Here is a 19,279-nt window from a genome sequence, read left to right as displayed (position 1 = left end):
ACGTCGAAGTTTTATATGCTTTTTAATAGTACTTATATTACAAAAAAAAAGATCATCGCAACTTTGATAAACGAATGACTGAAGCATTTTTGAATATATTTTAGGAAAAGAACACCCATACTTTGGTAGACTTCATTAATTTTATAGTTCACTTCTTAAAACTTACCATAATTTTAATATAGACCATATTTCGAACCCCGTGGCACTATTCCACACAAAACTAAGTCACCAAAAACTCTGCAATGTGATGTACATACAACGCGGTATGGATTATATAGAACTTCCGCATCATCCCCTTCCATGTACGTATAACCGTTTATCGAAAAAAAATCAATATCGGTGATTGGCAGCAATAAACGCTATTAATTACCAAATGTGGGTACCTGAATATATTATCAGTCGATCATTTAATCCAAAGTTGTGTGCATTTGTTCAAGCAAGACAGTCGACAGTGGGGTGTAATTTAGCTTGCTGCGAGTCAATTAAGTGAAACTCTTGAATAGGAAGAAGTGAACTAACAATTTCCACTTAAAACATGCTGTTTCTACTTATGCGTTCTGCAAAAATTCACTTTCCGTTTGAATATACGCATTTAAATATCTAAAATTTATAGTAGGACATTGGCATTGACAATAATTATTAATATCCGGCATACTTTAAAATAATTAATTATTAATCCCAAAATTTCCAAACAAGTTAACTTTTCTTTATATCTTTAATCGCCTGTCCGTAAAGTCCAAACGCAGTTCATGCTAATACTGGAAGTATTTAGCATTTGTAAAATAAGAAAAAACTACTTAAATTTTTGAAAAAATTTTAGCATAACACCAGCTTTATTCCAAATTGTGTGACTAGTGTTGTTTGAAAATAGATGATACAGAAAAGAATAGGCTCTGCAAGCCGACACAGCAATGATTAAATGTATCATAACATATTCCGATGGCAGAAAATTAGATCGATCATTTTTCAATTTGGCTATCCTTTGAAGTTCAATAGCAAAAAGGTATTTTTCCTGGCTAATAAATTTCTATGGGCTCTGGACTTTCGCACCTTCAGCAAGTGGAATTGTTTTTAGATTCATTAGAACAACCCTATTGCTACTCATTGCTACTGTTCTGTTGTAGTTGTAATTTCCTTTATTTTTTATTTCATTTTACATCTAAGTTTTGTCTAGCATTCTTATTGTAAACTTTGTAAATATACTTACGTATATAAACATACTTTAATTTCGTTAAAAGCTTTGTGTATTGTAGACTTAATGGATTCATGTTATTTGCAATATTTTCATAATTGTATATTATGCAATAAGTGTAGCAAATGACATTTGAGTCACTAGTTTATTTGGCGCGAGCGCAGCGAGTGTTTAATAATATCCTGGAAATGTCCGAAGTGGCTCGGATCCATGGGACACACATGGCAAAGCTATCCGCTCGATAGATCGGTGTATAATCAGGTATTTTACAGAAGAGAGTAGAAAAATACATTCAACAAGTAATTTAAGAGAAATTCTTCTTGTCTAATTATTAATAAGATTCCTAAAAATTAGTAACCAGCAATTAGTTCGCTTCACTCCAAGCTACTCGCGCAACTACCTACCATCTTCCACACACCCAGGAGCTTGCACTGAGAATTCGGCATGGCGGCCTTTGTTTTTCGTCGATAGGTTTGTGTAGTTAGATATTGCGTGCATCCAAAACTTTAGAGTAAGGAGTGGAAAAAGATATTTACGGGACATATTAGTAAAATACGCTCAATGTGAAATATTGAGAAAATTTTAGTCGAGTAATTCATTTCAATTTTTAATAAAGATATTAAATAACAACATCTAAACTTATTTACAAATTTTCAACAACATATTTGATTGTTCCTAAAATGTAATTTACATTACATGTTTCAATTTTATAATAATAATTTTTGTTTCTGGTCTAATCAACATCTAAATTTTTGTGGTGTATAGTATAGTATAGCATAGTACCGAAATCCTAACCAACCAACTAACCAAACCCGTAGCTAAGCACAGTCTAACACTACGTTTCAATTATTTACTCCTATGTTTAAATATTGAGTTTTTCTATATTGGTTGTTAATGATCAATGGTGATATCCGGTATTCTATTTTCTACTATATACTTGCTATACGTCATCCTCATCTTTTTCAAAATTTACCTGGCAATACGTCAAGTAAATCGCCTATCGTCTCCAATAGTTATTGATAAATTGAAAATATATATTTTTTGGGTACTTGGAATTTCGAGTCTTCTTTATCGAATGCAAATATTTTGAAGCATGCAACGTTGCTGCTTTTAACAATCACGTATGACAATATTCAAGAGTATAATCTCTATTTTGTTGAATTTAAAATTTATAATTCATTCCGATTATTTTTCCTTATTACTTTCCTATGCCTACCTAGTGCGGTTTTCGAGAAAATAATTATTTTTCTTCAAGATACGGATATAGGAAAATAGAAAATAATTAACAGTACAAAAACCATCTGAATTAAAAAGTAGACATATTAAGCAAAACTACTCAGAAGAGCGCAGGTAGTCTAAAAATATAATAAGGGTATAGGTTATGTTATTTAAGTTAACGATGCTTCCACATTCTGTTAATAAAAGCGGCGACATTACATCATACACAATATTCTAGTTCTATAGAGCAGACTCTCAAATCTATGTATTCAACTTTTGGAAACAATTACGCAAAATCTATTCAATCATAAAGAAAGATAATATAACTTCCAAATATAACCCATACTGACAAAAATTTTGTCTTGCTTTGAGTTAAAAAGCATCCGCCGCCAGATTAAGTAAGAATTCCTAATTACAGAATATATTGAAAACAGAAATAAGGTTATGATTAAACTCTACACGTACGCAATACAAACAGACTAGAAGAAATTACTACAATAATTAAAAGTCAAATATTTTTGCTCTTATAGTACTAACAGAAATTCCTAAAACGAGTTAACAATACTTAATACTGCTTATTAATTTAAGTACTTCGCTATGAAGAAACCAATCTATCAACTACTTCGATGTTTTCGATTTTTCCTACTTTTCCTTTTTGGACTTTCCGAAGGTTCGATGTGTTTCTTGAATATGTTATGCTCGTGACCACCAAAATGATCGAGATCAGAGAATTTTTCTTCTTCCAGCAGCTTGTGGTGGTGGTGCACTGGCACGGGCACTGCGACCGGAACAGGTTTCGGTTTTTCTATTACGTAAGTCTTTTCCTTTTCGTGGAAATGATGATGGTGCTCCGGAACTTTGATGATCTTTGTGTGATAGACGGTTTTGACCTTGACAGGAACATGAATCCTGTGGTGCATGCTAAAATATGTTAAAAATTTTCAATCGATTGGTTGGTACATTGACTCTAGACCAAAAAATATCTCAAAAATGGCCCCTTATAAAAAAAACAATAATTTAAAAAGAAAAAAAGGAGAAATTAATGTAACTTTGGACAACATACAAGAATTATTTTTGTTTTTAAAATGATGCAACTTTGTCTTAGAAACTAAATCTTATAGCTCTTAAATACAATTAATATAAATTAATCACGACGCTGTATGGAACAAAACTAACCAATACCAAAATACCAATGGAACAAAACGTGTCAAAGGGTAAAGAGTCAGATTTTAAATCTGATTTTTATTGCTGTGATTATTTCTATAACGATGAATCTCACTTCTATATAGAAAAATATAAATAAAAAAGCTCCGTATTGACCGAACAATTTATGTTTATGGATTCACTGAAAAAATGAGACAATTGCAGTACCATCTGCAGCTGATAGACAGTTTTGTTTAGTTTAGTTGCTAATATTCTGCTGAACTAGCCCGCGTTGTGTAATTTTTTTATTTGTTTTATATATTTATGCTATATATTTTCAACCAAATGAAAGGCATCTGAGTTTTTACAGTGGTAGTATTTCAAAAATGAAAATATTAACTTAGAAAAAAGTAACCCTAATTTTTATTCTAAATAAAATAAAATACGTTATTACATCGTTTGAAAACATTTTTTTTTTAAACTGCATTAATGGTCACTAACTAAATGCTTTCTTCTTGGAAGAAAATTACTTGATCGAAATTATAAGTGATCGGATATGAGAATAAATTACACACATACTTTGGTCTTAAAACTTTATTATGGTTAGTAAATTAGCTATCTCATAAATCTGAATCCTTGGCCAAGGAACGCGATACAAAAAATATGTCTAAAACTTTCAGGGAAATTGAAAATGCCAACAGTATAAAATAAGTAGATAGGTAAGTTTTTCTTTTTGGATTCTTAAACGCCACTGTTCCTCATATTTAAGTCAATAGTACTGGATTTCTTTCTCATTATTCTTAATTTGCTGTATTTTTTGTGAAGTATTTCGCTCTAAAAATCTTTTTCAATATATTTGTGGAAAGAACCCTTGTATTTTTTTCATACAATCGCTAGTTATTGTTATGGAATGGGTTCCAATCAAAAAACAACACTTTTCTATTCCAATTTCTTTTGGTTGTTTTGGTTTGGATGCTGCTAATTTTGAGCTTAAAATCAGGCTGTCAAATATACATCAATATTAAATTAAAATGTTTAACAAAATAAATAATGACAGTTGTTTCGACAACACCTTGTCTTCATCAAATGTAATATTTACAAACTTTCTGCTACTATATATACCGAAAAATGACAATAAAACCTTAATTAATGTTGTTGTGAGAATTCAAGTTTAATAATGGAGAGGTATTTGAATCTAATTGACCGTTAAGCAATATAAGCAACTAATAGTTAAATTATATAAACAAGATATGTTCGTTAGACCAGTCGTGTCTAATATAACGGCTCCAGCAGTTAAATTTTCAACAAAATTAGTAAATATTTTAAAGTTCCACACAGATTTTAAACCAAAATTTGCAATAAAATATTCTTTTGAATTAATCAACAAAATTAAAAACATCAAAATCCCTTCTAACGCAACACTATTGTCCTTTGATGTAAAAAACTTATTTCCCAGTATTCCACCCATGGATGTGATAGATTTAGTAGATTTCACCCTCACTCGAAAACAGGTTAGCCCATTGGTGAAACAAGATTTATTATATTGCTTAATAGTATCTTTAGACGAAAATTATTTTGAATTTAATGAACAGATTTACATCTCTAAGGAAGGTTTAATTATGGGAAACCCACTTAGTCCTTAGATAGCCGAGATTTTTCTGGATAATTTGAAAAATACCATACAAGAACATCCTTTAAGTGAAAGTTTTCTATGGTGGTATAGATACGTGGATGATGTCTTTGCTTGCTTTGTTGGAACGAACAGACATTTTTTTAAATTATATTAACTCATTCCATAATCATATAAAATTCACTATCGAGATTGAACAGGATAACTCTATTAATTTTTTAGACTTAACTATTACGAAAATTCAAAACAAATTAGATTTTTCCATTTACCATAAACCTTCACACACGGACACAGTCATACATAACAGCTCAAATCACCCTTATACACACAAAATGGCTGCATTTCACTCTTTTATACACAGACTTCTTGATACAGCACTCCCAAAAGAAAATTACAACAAAGAACTTAATATCAATAAACAAATTCCACTGAACAACGGCTACAATCCGTCCATTATCGATAAAATTACAACCAAAAAACAAATCCAGACAACAGTAAACTCTATCCGAAACCTAATACAGAACACGAACAAGTTAAAACGATTACATACAAATTTTCAAAACATTTGTCAAAATGCGGTTTAAAAATAGCTTTCAGAACTAACAACACAATAGGAAAATTTTTGAAAAAAATAACACGAAGTCAAAAATCAGGTGTCTACAGGTTGAAATGCGGATCCTTCAAGAAACGCATTAACGAACATAAAAGAGCGTTTAAAAACAATGGTCTAGATTCTAATTATGCTACACACTTAAACACAGAACAACACATTTTTGACGATAATTTTGATATTTTACATACAGCCACACAAAGTAGAAAATTAAATTCATTGGAAGCCATGGAGATTAACAAAATGAGACATTCAAATATATTGCTTAACGATCAATTAGATTTACATACCTCTCCATTATTAAACTTAAATTCTCACAACAACATTAATTAAGGTTTTATTGTAATTTTTCAGTATATATAGTAGCAGTTTGTAAATATTACATTTGATAAAGATACTGTATTTTGGAAACAATTATCATGTAAATATATATATATATATATATATATATATATATATATATATATATATATATATATATATATATATATATATATATATATAATTTTGTGAAAATCTGAGCTTTTAGTTCTTATTTATCTTGTTAAATGGATTTTCATCAAGTAAAAGCCACCTCAGTTCAATTTTGAAAATATTTAACATCATGCTGCTAGGAACAATTTGAAATTGCAACCGATACAAGCGTTTTGAATTCCTTCACACCTCTTTCGTTTATCTTATGTAAAATTAATTTTAAAAGAGTTCACACATATTGTGAAACAATAAATATTTTATTTATATTGTGTTATGGGCCACAAAAGTAAGTATCGAATATATGGGGAAAGTGGAATATTCGAACCTGCGCGCTGACTTACTTATTACTTTCGATAATTTTGGTGCCAGGTTGGCGACATTTTAAACCCACATTTCTGGCATTGAATAAAGGGGACAATAAACGCAATATGCAAATTACATGTATAAAGCTCAGCAACTTAACAGTAAGTAATTATTGTCTTAATTTAATGAGCGTTTAGAAATCGATATTACTTATCTTTTGTGTTTCCTCATCATTTTCATTCTATGCTTTCGCCAATTTTAGTCACTATTTTGATTTTCCCCTAGCGGTGAGATTGTTCAAAAAATGAAAAAATTGCCCACTATATGCAGCAACCATTAGTTAAAAACATCCCATTATACACTAACTGACAAAAAAATTGCTTTTTTTTATGTTCGTTCCATTTATTTTAAGTACGCTGTATCATTATATATTTTTGTTTTTGTGGACGGGATCACACAGAGATAAATCATCTTTTTTCTCATTACAGCTTTAAACTACCCTTTGGAAAACTAAGCCGGACCATTATTTTACAAAGCTTTTATTTTTTAATAAAGCCATAAAAAACATAAAATATCGGACACCAATAAAAAATTACAGTATGTAAGCTAGCCCAACAAGCTATCCTGCTACAAAATTGTTTACTATTTCGAATTTTTCAAGTAAAAATGTTTTTTTTTGCCCAACATTTTAAAAGTTCTATTCGCATGAATGTATACACCCTCCCTCATAATTTCTTCCATAAACTTTGTAATGAATAAGACTTCGCTTGTCCTAACTTTGCAAAATACTGTAATTTAGCTCATTAAGTTATGACCATCAATTATGAGACATCATGTATTAAAACTTGGCGAATACAACCGCCACTACCTAACAAGCACGAAAGATACTTACTGATGATAATAATCTGGGATGGGCTCACATGCTATGGTATCAATAAGAGATACTACCCAGACGAGAAATACCTAAAAATGGAAAAGTTTTTAAATGATTACCTAAAAATTGAAAAAAAAGATTGTCTTAAACCGCAAATAATTGCCAAAAAAAAATTTGTTAAAAAAAATTTGCTAAAAATTACTTCCAGGCTAAAACCAACCTTGCAGCGAAAAATTTGTCAATCAATAATAAACATTAATAGTGGTTGATTGTCAAGGCCAGCGAAAAAAAAATTATATATTATAATGCAGCCACTTCCACTTCCAATTCCTTAAAACGTCGTTATTATTTGCGATAACATTTCAATGTTATTATTAAAACACCAAAAAAGAAAACAACTCACCCCAATAAACACCATATTCTTCATGTTTAGTATACCCATACACAATGAGATGATGGAAACCCTATTAAAATGCTATCGTATACGGTGAAATTCCAACTTATACTTTCCTCCATTTATAATTTCGGAGCAAGACGTTGAAGTGGGGTAAACTATCCGAAACAAACCGTTATAGTCCAACTGCTTTTGTACCTGCATGAGACGGACGATTTTGACCGCGGTTTAAGTATTTCCGTGCATACATAAAATATGTTACAGGGTAGTCCAATGAAAATTTTTATTCTTAGTTTTATGAGAAAAGGTTATTTTTTATAAAAAGTTCTGCACTTCCAAAACTTTAAATATAACCATCATATATAAAATTTGTTGAACCGTATACAAAATTTATCGAATAATATGAATTTTTGTATCTATATTTTTGGAAATATCGAAATAATCAAAAATTGTTATTAAGAATAGTTGATCGCAATTGAAAACTCTGTTATCCATCTCTCATTTTTATAAACTTTTCTGTATTGGTATTGAAAATAATGTATGTATACCTTTTCAAAACATTGATTAATTGAAAAGGATAATAAGCATGCGAGGAAATGACTACAGATCTAATCAAGAGTGTATAACGGCAATTTGACGGAAGGACCATTAAATGTCTGGAAAGAGGTGTGGGATATATTGAGTTTTTAGCAAATTGAAATAATATACAAATTATTTTATTTTCGGTATTGTTATGATTGTTACATACAGTATAACTTTTTGGACTGGTGTGTGATAAACATTTTTTAATAGAAATTGTCAAAATGTTCAATAAATATTGTTCGACAAACCTTGGATTTGGCTCAATTGGAAGTTGGAATACTGATTTCGTTTCGTTTATGACACATACATTTGCGTGCGTACTAAAAGACACGTGCGTCAAATATCGGCGGACGGAAATGAATATTTTAAAAAATCGTATACAATTTTTGCCGATTTGAATTAAATTATCGACATTTTTTCCATTTTAAGATATAGAAAGTGTATGGGGAAGAAGTCGCGGACTATTAACTTTGGTGCTTTACTTAATGGTGGTAAACCGTACACGATTCGCTTTGGAGTGTAGTGATTTACCCTAAATGTCTTTTTAAAAATCTGGTAGGTAGATCTTTACTATATTTAAACATGTTTTTGAATCGCTATTAATTGCTATTGTTAATTAAATTTGTCCGAAAATTTTGCTGTGCATTAAGACATTTTTTCGAAATCTCGTGCAATAATTTATAATAGCTCTCTTATTATTATTATTATTTATAGGACATCATCTTTTAATTACTCTAAATTACATAATTAGTGTTTGTCCATTTTAATTAATACCTTATACCTATTTTTACACTTAAATTCACCTTCTGCTATTTGCTGGTGGTTAAAGTTTTGGTTTTTCCACACAACATTTTATCCACGAGTTTGATTTGTCTCTAGTGGAGCGAGTATTTAATAACTAATACTGAAGAAGTTTATCAAGGTTATTGCATGCTATAGTTTTACTGTTTCTGGGTATATTTTTACAAAAAAGCACAAATACTGAATGACCTGTCAGAACACCGTGACTAAAATCTGCTGAAAATATCTGATTGCTGCCACTGACTAAAGTATTGTCTCCCGTATTATCCCTACTCGAAATTCAAATTTTCGAAAGCTGCGCTCATTTTATACAGACAATTGAAATGGTCAAGTGTTATAAACTTCATAACCTTAGAGAACAATAAAATTGGTGCGCATTTTCTTATTGCTTTCGTCGGCTGATTTTAGAGACTAATTTAACACACTTTTGGTAACGGGAAATGTCATTAATTTGTTTGGCGGCAATAAACAATATCAATCGATAAGTCATAGTAACAAATAAGCAAATTTTACTGGCGTTTCAAACTAACAAATTGTTGTGACTACTCTTTAATAGGCGTATGTGTCAGTATGAGGAAGTCGTTTGGGAGCCTGCCAACATTCTTCTAAACAAAATTTACGATGCAAGACAACTTTACAGGAATATTAACGTAGCTAAGCGATATCTCTTAATACCGTGCCATGAAGAAAAAAGAATTATGTACTTAGCTGGCAGATTATTTAAGCATATGCTGCGGGAAAGTGAGGCGTAAAAGTTATTTAATCGACATTTAAGGTCTTCCTTTTTTACAAGCTCCATATTCGCAACTGAAGAACAACTCGACTTCTATGGTAGAATGGCAATTGTAATAATGCGGATTTCCGATTCCAATTTTGGTGTTTTCTTAAATATGCATTTGGACATAAAATTGAACTAGATGATATGTTTAGTATGACTGAGTTGGATGGACTAAAAAAAATGGTGTGACGTATATTGGAAAAATGAAGATGGTAAAAAATCAATAGGCATCGATCCATTACTGGACTAAGAGTAATTTAAATTTTTGTAATTGTTTAAAAAAATGAAAATAACATAAAACATCGATTTCTGAAGTTTCATAGAGTTGTATTACAATTCTTTAAATTAATACTATGTATATATATATATATATATATATATATATATATATATATATATATATATATATATATATATATATATATATATATATATATATATATATATATATATATATATATATATATATATATATATATATATATATATATATATATATATATATATATATATATATATATATATATATATATATATATATATATATATATATATTTAACGCCATTTATGCTGTGAAAAATCAGAGAATATTTCATAAAATACTCTTGCAACTACTACTACGTAGTAGATTTACCGAAAAATCAAAATCTTAAAATAGGTTCTAGCATAAAACGTCGATCTCTAAAATTTCTCTTTAGCAACAATGACACTTATTTTGATAATAATATACGTTAGCGTACTGAAAGGCACAGTATTATTGCAATTATTCGGAGGAACAACGCAGAAAAAGTGGTATAAATTACTGTATAATTTTTATTCTCGAACTCGTAATCACGTAAACACAAGTAAGGGCATGCAGCACACATATATACTTCAAATATTCTCATCCCGGAAACATCAAATATATATATGAAACTTTATTTATAATATTTATTAAGTATACCACCTTCAATTATTATTTCACCACAGAAAAGAGGTCGGTTTAAGTAAAGTAATGTTGGATTTACATTTCTTCGAAATAAATTTATTCTTTTGTTCAAAAAAAAACACCACACAACAAAAATATCTAAAATGTTCTTCAATTCTTAAAGCGATAGTATATTATGCAATACGTTTTAGTCACTTTAGTGACAAGTTTGATCTGGCACGAGTGGAGCGAGTGTATGAAAAGGTTGATAAATATATTGCATACTACAATTATCCTACTAACATCAGTTTTTGGGTACATTTCTCTCAATGACAAGAATATATTCACTGATATATGACGCCACCATCATAACTTTCAAACGTAAAGAATTACCAAAAATATTTGTAACAATTTTATGTATATTTTAACTGTTGTTAAAAATAGTTTTGGTTAGTTTGTAAGCGTCTTTATTTTTGAGGTTGAATGCGGTGTTGCCTATTTATTGGGAAAAATATAAAATATTTAAAATCTTTGTAATCATATACAATATCAAAAATGGACCTTAAGATAGTCAAATATATTACCAAGGGTTTAGTAAAACGCCCAAGTGGCTATCTCACTTGACGAAATTTAGACTAAAGTTAGCCTAGCGATATACAGTTTTGCAAAGCCCATTCTTTTTAGCACGTGTAAGACAACCCAGGGCCACATTTAAGATGTTAGCAGACAAAAACTATGGCGTGCGCACTGTTGTGTTTTAAGGGTATGGAATTTTTTTTTATTAAACTGTTATATTAATTCATATGAATGTGTTTTTATAAATCTCCCTAAAATACTCCCTACTTGAGGTAGCTCCATTTCAAGTTGAATTTGCCCATTAGATAGGTTGATCTGTTATATTAAAAACACATTAGAAAGCTTAAACTGATTTCCAATATAGGGGTTTAACAGAATGGCTCTCAAATATTTTCCTAAGAAACTAATACAAAATCTTAGGAAGATGATTGACTTGTAATGTAAGTCAGTGTGCCTTTTTTATTGAAGTGGCATATACAGGTTATTACAATTTATTTCTTACCAAATACTGACATTATTCAATTTTGTTAATCACTTGCGATGAAGAAGAATGTGTAGAACATGCCATCGAAGAAGAAAATGTTTACAGAAGTCGACTAGTGCCAAAATTCATTATTAATGTGGGAGACGAGTCCAATGACGATTGTGATTATTTTGATGTAGAATAACTTTTTTTTTAGAAATATTCTAAAATTGTTTTATGGCTAAATTTACTCGGTCATTTATGTTTATAATAAACTTTTTAAAGTAAGAATGGACTAATAATAATCGAGGCATCTCACCGATGAAACTCTACACAAATCCGTTAGCTTTCAGCATTTGTTTGCACGAAGTACCGATCTTTAAAGTCATTGTGGAATTGCGAATCTATTGTTGAGGTTTACAAAGAGAAACTCAAGAGAAGTAGACCTGCGGTTAGACCGTGATAAAAAGTTAAATACCGCATTATGTCATAAAAATGGTATATGCTTGGGCAAACTACACCTTCTCTCTGATTTTTTAAATGGATCGACTGAAGTTTTTCCATAAAATTCGTTCACTTTCATCGCATAGTTACTGCAATCTAGTACTGTGTACACATCTATTTTTTAATATACTTAATATATTTAAATATTGTCAGTTCAAAATTTGAATGGAAAATGACGAAAAGGTTTATTTTGCTGGCTTAAAAACCGTAATGTGAAACGAGTGAAAGCAATTTTGCTGCAGCTTCATCCGCAGGAAATAAAGGAACTGAACAAAGCCTTCGGGCAATGCCATATGGTAAACGCCTGCCCACGTGGATTTGAAAATGAAAAATACTTATTCCATTTAATTTAAACCTGTAATTTACTTAATAACCCTTTCGGAGAATCGATCCGTACCAACTTTAATTAAATTTCATTAGCAGGTCTATTACAATGACTGAGTGACGTGGAACCTAACCACCAGAACTTATAAAGGTCAAAATGCCATAAATAAAATCTACCTAAAACATCGAATCGTTCCGAACCCTTGACGTAATAAAACTGAGACTATAAAGTGATACTTTGAACACTCGTCAATGCGTAATTGGTTATATAATATTGACTTCTTTTATTAAATTTTCTTATGTGACGTATTATATAAAAATACTGTGATATTTCGAATCTTCCATTGGTGAGTTTCTGCCCATTTAATAATAATAATAAATAACTTTTGCAAATCTATTGGCTCTACTCCAAACCACAACTACAACACCAAAATCTAGTTATATACACGACAAAAATGTATCAGTTTCAATTATCAATTTCCCAAAGGCGTATGTGCATATAGTCAAAGATATGTCTATATGATGTGTGTACATATAGTCAAGGAAATGTCTTTGACTGACCCATAAATTGGATCTCAAAATTTTAAATTCAAAAAATCCCTACAGAAAAATATCCTACAGTGGTCCTTATAATCAGTTTAAAGTCGTGATCATTTTTTTTTTAATTTTATGATAATATACAGTATAGTCTAATTACCTATCATTTTTAAATGGTGTATTGTAGTGTCAGTAAAATATGTCATTGGTCACATTTGTTGCCTAATATACTACTTTGTATAAGATTTCTTGAAAAAGAATACCTAACACAAACTTATTACATTAAAATCACAGTCTTAATTACAATTGAATAATGATATATTCAATAATTCACCCCAATTGTAAAAAGAAAATTGAAAGTAGAGAGCGAATTGTTAATTAAAACAGTAACAAATAAAAAGGAGTTTTTCGTCCAAAATATTTTGAAAATGTCCTGCCCCGCTAATCAAGTACCACAGACAAATTTTATGTTTGTGAAACTCGTGAAACTATTATTCATTAATTTAAAAAATTGAGAAGTCAAAGAAGTGACGAATATTCAGAAAAGGCAAAGAGTTTCAGTATTTTAAAGAATCAACGAGTAACTCTTTTATTTCCCTCGTTTTAATTACTTTTTGTATTGTGTCCTGCGAGAAGCAAATATAGTTCTATAAATGTACAGAGTTTGCATAAGACAGGAGTTTTTCTTGAAAAAGTGGAGTGTTTAAGTGTGCCAAATATCGTAGTCCTCTCCTTGTTTCAAAACAACAATTATAATTAACAACTGGCTTCCTCAAAAAACAAAAAAATATTAAAACAGTTTTGAAACAATTACATATAGTCATTCATAATAACTAACTACAAACTAACCAAAAACTAGAATTAATTTTTTTTTGTCACAGAGTAATACTAAATTACGTAGTAATTGTAATTTGGGTACTTGCTTTTTGATATTTTTTATAGAAGAAAGCATGGTCTCTTTAACCATTTTGTTGTAGTATTTTTATGATGCTGATGTATAACAAGCAACAAAAAGAAAGAAGAAAAAGCTTATAAAAATATTTTATTCATTCTAAAATTACATAACAACATCATCAACAAATATTTACAAAACACACATTCACAAACATTAAATTACGACTAATGAGGCACACACTTATAACATATACTTTGAATTTGTGATTACTTTCGATCCCAACCGCCTCCATGGCCGCCGCCTCCTCCATATCCTCCGCCACCTCCGTATCCTCCGCCACCTCCATAACCGCCGCCTCCTCCGTAACCTCCTCCTCCTCCTCCTCCGTAGCCTCCCCCACCACCACCGTGATGATCATGGTGTCCTCCACCAAATCCTCCTCCGCCTCCATAACCACCGCCTCCTCCGTATCCACCTCCGCCGCCGCCGCCGCCATGGTGATCGTCGAAACTGCCTCCTCCAAATCCTCCACCACCTCCTCCTCCATAACCTGAGATGACAAATAAGAACAAAAATTATTTTCGATTGCTTTTTCTACAAACTTCAATCCCCGATCACAAATCACCATCTCTAATTTGGAGAAATATTTTCGAATTGCATGACATCCTACTTTGATCAGTCGCTTAAAATCAGACTCACCTATCTATTTTAAGTAATAAAACAATTAAAAAATCTATATACCTCCTCCACCGTGGTGGTCGTCAAATCCACCTCCACCTCCGTAACCTCCACCTCCGCCTCCGCCTCCTCCGTGGTGGTCATCATGGCCGCCTCCATATCCACCGCCTCCTCCATATCCACCTCCTCCCCCATATCCTCCACCGCCTCCGTGTCCTCCACCACCACCGTAACCACCTAAAATGCAAGAAAATTGTTCTAGTAAATTGAGATTAGATTTAGTTCACTACATGTGAAACATGGAAAAGTTTTAGCTTGCATGTGTTTATCTTATCACTTCTGTTACTCTATGCAATTATTCAGTTACAGCCAAATTTCAATTTTAAAATTGTATTTTATAATACTCTAATATTTGGCGGATCCACCAGTATATCAAGATTGTTATTTAGTAATGCTTAGGAATTTATCAAAAAAATATAGTAACTTATACACCAACAACAATTTAAGAAAAATAATTTAATATAATTGTAAACAAAGAGAAAGTGCCATTTAGGAAAGTAGGGATTTAGGAAGTTGGGAATTATGTAGGATGAAACATATTAAATCTTTCCTAGTCGATAAAATTATCAAACTCTTACAACGTTTCTCGAATCTGTAGACATATATGGTGCCATAAGTATATTTATTAAACAAGTTCCTTTTTTTTTCTTTTATAACCAAGACATATCCCTACAAAAAATTGTTTCATATGTAATATTTTTGAGAAAATGGAAGAAGCTCAAGCTCAAAGTTGTTAAATCACGTGGCTTGACAATTACTATTGAATGAATAAATAAATTAAAAATCTCCAGTAATTTTTGTAATATTTTTTTTTTTTTTAATTCGACATATCTATCTATATATCTAAAATTTGAAACTGTTAGTTTTTGTATTTATAAAATTTCTGAACTTTTAAGTCAAAGAAATGATTCAAGGAAAAAAAAGTTCGTAGTTTGAGTGCTTAAGCAAAAAATTACTTGCAAAAATTGCATGGTTGCCATACAATGTTGTAAAATTACAAAAAGAACATACCTTTTTGAATAAAAAACCTTCAATTTTGGGCTTTTTTTGAAAGAATTATCAATTAAAATTAAGATGCTGTTTACGCAAAGTTAACACCAAAGAAAAATTTCATTTATTCAAAAGCATTAATAAAAACTAAAAGGCACTTAATATTATTCTTATACTCACCGCCTCCCCCACTGGGCAATGGGTCACCTCCATGCAGTTTAATGATTTTCACTACGCTTCCTCCTCCATGTCCTCCGCCACCTCCGAACCCGCCTCCAAAACCACCGCCTCCTCCGTAGCCGCCTCCGCCACCACCGCCGTGATGGTGATCGTGTCCACCTCCGAATCCGCCGCCGAATCCACCGCCGCCTCCGTAGCCACCTCCACCGCCATGGTGGCCTCCACCGCCTCCATTATCTTTTATTATAATCGTGTGCGAAACACCACCTCCACCACCGTGGCCTCCACCTCCGCCATAACCGCCGCCGCCGCCTCCTCCGCCGTGGTGGTCATCATAACCACCTCCAAAACCTCCGCCGCCTCCGCCGCCATATCCTCCACCGCCTCCTCCGTGATGGTCGTCTAAACCACCTCCAAAACCTCCGCCGCCTCCGCCGCCATATCCACCACCACCTCCTCCGTGATGATCGTCAAAACCACCTCCAAAACCTCCGCCGCCGCCGTAGCCGCCGCCACCACCGTGGTCGCTGTGTCCTCCGCCGCCAAATCCACCACCGAATCCGCCTCCGAATCCACCTCCTCCACCGCCGTGGTGATCATCGAAACTTCCACCACCGCCTCCATAACCACCTCCGCCTCCGTAACCGCCTCCGCCTCCGCCGTGGTCGTGTACTACAACCTCTTTAATGATTTTCTTTTCTTGAGTCGGGGCCGGCACGTGAACTTTAATATGTACACTAGGAACAATAATTATGTTAGTTACTTATCAATATCATCAATCAATTAAAAAAATCAAGGAAGGGGTATGCGTTCAAGCCACTAATTAAATACGTACCGCACTAATTACATAGAATTAAAGAAAATTTTTGTGAAGCAAAGCCAATCTTGATAATTCAATAATAACAGTAATCAAAGCGGCAGTTATTCTGAACATATATCTCACGGTTCCATTACCGAATTCTCGAGCTTGCAGAAGAATTTAAGTTAATTAAATTGAAAGAGAAATCAGAAACTAATTTTGCTGTATGTTATTTCTAATAATTTTAATTCAATTTAATTTTATTACAAATTGCAATGAAACTTACTGTTCTTTTCCGCCAAAAGTTCCTGCAGCTAAAGCTACGCAACATAGAAACAACAGAGCAACCTGAAACAAAAAGCAAAATTTAAATTTCAAGCCATTTTATAAAATAACTTTTCGGAAACATTAACTAGGTGACAAATTGGTGCATTCTTAATTTTATTATGGTATAAATTATTCTTTTTTGTTTACTGTCAATGAAATTTACATACACGTTAGCAAATATTTTTAAAATATTCGTGCTTCTATCGTCGTATCATCGTAACTTTTTTAATTAACCAACCAACATTTATCTTCAGAAATGCAGTCATAATGGTTAATAAAATTAGTAATTAAAATTTCCAGTAAGAAAAATTTTTTTCTACAACAAGGATAAATACAACTAAAATCAATACAAAGTGAAATTTTAATACAAACAAAACACAAAAAAATCAAAATAAAAATTTAAATTATAAGCTCAGTATTAAAGAACAACAAAAACAACAAAACAACAAAAAACAGTTCAAAACTTTTTTGCATGGTGAAATTTCGAAAACAGTACGTCTTTTATACAGGGTGTTTTTCAATAAGTGTTCGATATTTCACAGGGCGATTCTTCAAGTACTTAAAGGAAAAATCTAACAACGGACCGCATGGGCTTCTCAGTACTCAGTTTTTTCGGAAAGGTGTTTTGCTGAAACTGATGAAAATAACAAGATTCAATCTATTTTAATATAGGTGCCCCGTACGAAAATAAAATTTACACCAAATTGAATGAAAATTTCATAATAATAATGCTTCGTTTTGGAAGAACTGATCATTCTACAGCACTTACGGATGTCACTGTTAATTAAAAAAAAATTGTTAGCATCATAAAATGTCGTTTGATATTTGATAAAAAATGTAAATCAATATTAAAATTATGATAAAAAAAATTCTAAAAATTTTGACAATGTCTATATTAAATTTTTAAGAAATGGCAATTTAAACTATCGAATACTTGATAAAAACCACCCTGTATACCAGTTTCACACACGCACACCGGCACTGTATCTCACTAAAAGGAAAAAACACTTCATGCAAAAAAAGGAAACCACCCGCATTAATAATAGCACAAACGAATATGTTCTAATTATGCTACTCAAAATACTTACAAAATTTTGGGAAGCCATAATGCATACGACTTCCGCCTAAACGGCGATGTTTGTTGCTCGGGAGGAATGCGATTATTCAACGACAATGCCATCATTTTATACCGAAAGACGATCTTATGCTAAAGTTCGAGAGTCGCGGCGAAAACGAGACACCCCGTACAAAAAGATGGGGGGATGGTGAGTACGGTGATGGGGACGGAGATTTTGACCGCCGCGTTTCCGTCCCTGACCTAGAGAGTAAGTCCATTTCTATATGCGATGTTGTCGGCTCGTTGGCTCATGGATTCTGGTACAGAAAATATTCATTTTTAAATTTATCGCCACATTTTGCAATATTGTTATATATTAGTATCAAATGCTGTGATGCAGTGTTTCGTTCAAAATTAGTTTCCTTCAATTCCCTTATAAAACTATTTTGTACTTTTATTTACTCCTCAAATTAAAAAAAAAAACTTAGAAAGTATAAATAATTATCAGTATTAAACATTTTTTACCCACTATTATAAATACTTCGTATTTTTTGGTCTGTAGCATTGTTATCAATGTAGAAATTTTTTTAATCTCTCTCTCTCTCTCTCTCTCTCGTCTTGTTTTGTTTTGTCACCTTTTATTAATTTTGAATAATAATATCTCTTAGCTTGTATTTATAAAATTATTAACAAATTTATTTTTTGTATTTAGTTCAGCATTTAAGTATATGCAAATATCTTAACTATTATAATTTTGTATTGTAATATAATGCTATCATATTCAGTTTTATCATAGCTTTTATTTTCACTAATATTTAAATTCGTTTAGACACTTCTTTGGCTTGTCTATTTCGGAAGAACAGTAAAGGCGTGTTATTAGATAAAGTGCTAATTGGGTTTTTCGTGTTTTAATTAATCGCGGATTTATTTCTATTATTACTTACTTTCTTTTTCTTTTGTTTCTATTTTATTTTTCTTTATTA

At 31.5% G+C, this 19,279-nt stretch overlaps 2 protein-coding genes across 2 annotated transcripts; both read right to left on the bottom strand.

Annotated features, from left to right (window-relative positions):
• Positions 1 to 1,792: 1,792 nt before the first annotated feature.
• On the bottom strand, positions 1,793 to 7,954 carry LOC132698317 (uncharacterized). The gene is made up of 3 exons (XM_060664312.1): positions 7,848 to 7,954; positions 7,463 to 7,533; positions 1,793 to 3,331 (listed from the first exon to the last, which is right to left on the bottom strand). The coding sequence occupies exons 1-3, from the start codon at positions 7,884 to 7,886 to the stop codon at positions 3,025 to 3,027; spliced, it is 417 nt and encodes a 138-aa protein (XP_060520295.1). The 5' UTR covers positions 7,887 to 7,954; the 3' UTR covers positions 1,793 to 3,024.
• Positions 7,955 to 14,408: 6,454 nt separating this feature from the next.
• On the bottom strand, positions 14,409 to 18,603 carry LOC132698333 (uncharacterized). The gene is made up of 5 exons (XM_060664334.1): positions 18,328 to 18,603; positions 17,199 to 17,260; positions 16,114 to 16,850; positions 14,947 to 15,120; positions 14,409 to 14,755 (listed from the first exon to the last, which is right to left on the bottom strand). Exons 1-5 carry the CDS (start codon positions 18,343 to 18,345, stop codon positions 14,472 to 14,474), a joined length of 1,275 nt encoding a protein of 424 aa, XP_060520317.1. The 5' UTR covers positions 18,346 to 18,603; the 3' UTR covers positions 14,409 to 14,471.
• Positions 18,604 to 19,279: the final 676 nt, after the last annotated feature.

Source organism: Cylas formicarius, unplaced genomic scaffold, assembly GCF_029955315.1.
Source record: "Cylas formicarius isolate icCylForm1 unplaced genomic scaffold, icCylForm1.1 PGA_scaffold_2__14_contigs__length_35257938, whole genome shotgun sequence".
NCBI lineage: Eukaryota > Metazoa > Arthropoda > Insecta > Coleoptera > Brentidae > Cylas > Cylas formicarius.
The sequence above is the reverse complement of the archived record's forward strand: the minus strand, read 5'-3'. Positions and strand labels throughout refer to the sequence as shown.

Excerpts from the sequence above, each read along its gene's own strand:
- LOC132698317 (XM_060664312.1), bottom strand. The coding sequence starts at position 7,886 with ATGGGTATACTAAACATGAAGAATATGGTGTTTATTGGG. Across the intron at positions 7,534-7,847 it reads AGAATATGGTGTTTATTGGG|GTATTTCTCGTCTGGGTAGT; the intron begins GTGAGTTGTTTT and ends TTCCATTTTTAG. Across the intron at positions 3,332-7,462 it reads ATCCCAGATTATTATCATCA|CATGCACCACAGGATTCATG; the intron begins GTAAGTATCTTT and ends AACATATTTTAG.
- LOC132698333 (XM_060664334.1), bottom strand. Across the intron at positions 15,121-16,113 it reads ATTGCCCAGTGGGGGAGGCG|GTGGTTACGGTGGTGGTGGA; the intron begins GTGAGTATAAGA and ends CTTGCATTTTAG. Across the intron at positions 14,756-14,946 it reads CGACCACCACGGTGGAGGAG|GTTATGGAGGAGGAGGTGGT; the intron begins GTATATAGATTT and ends TTGTCATCTCAG.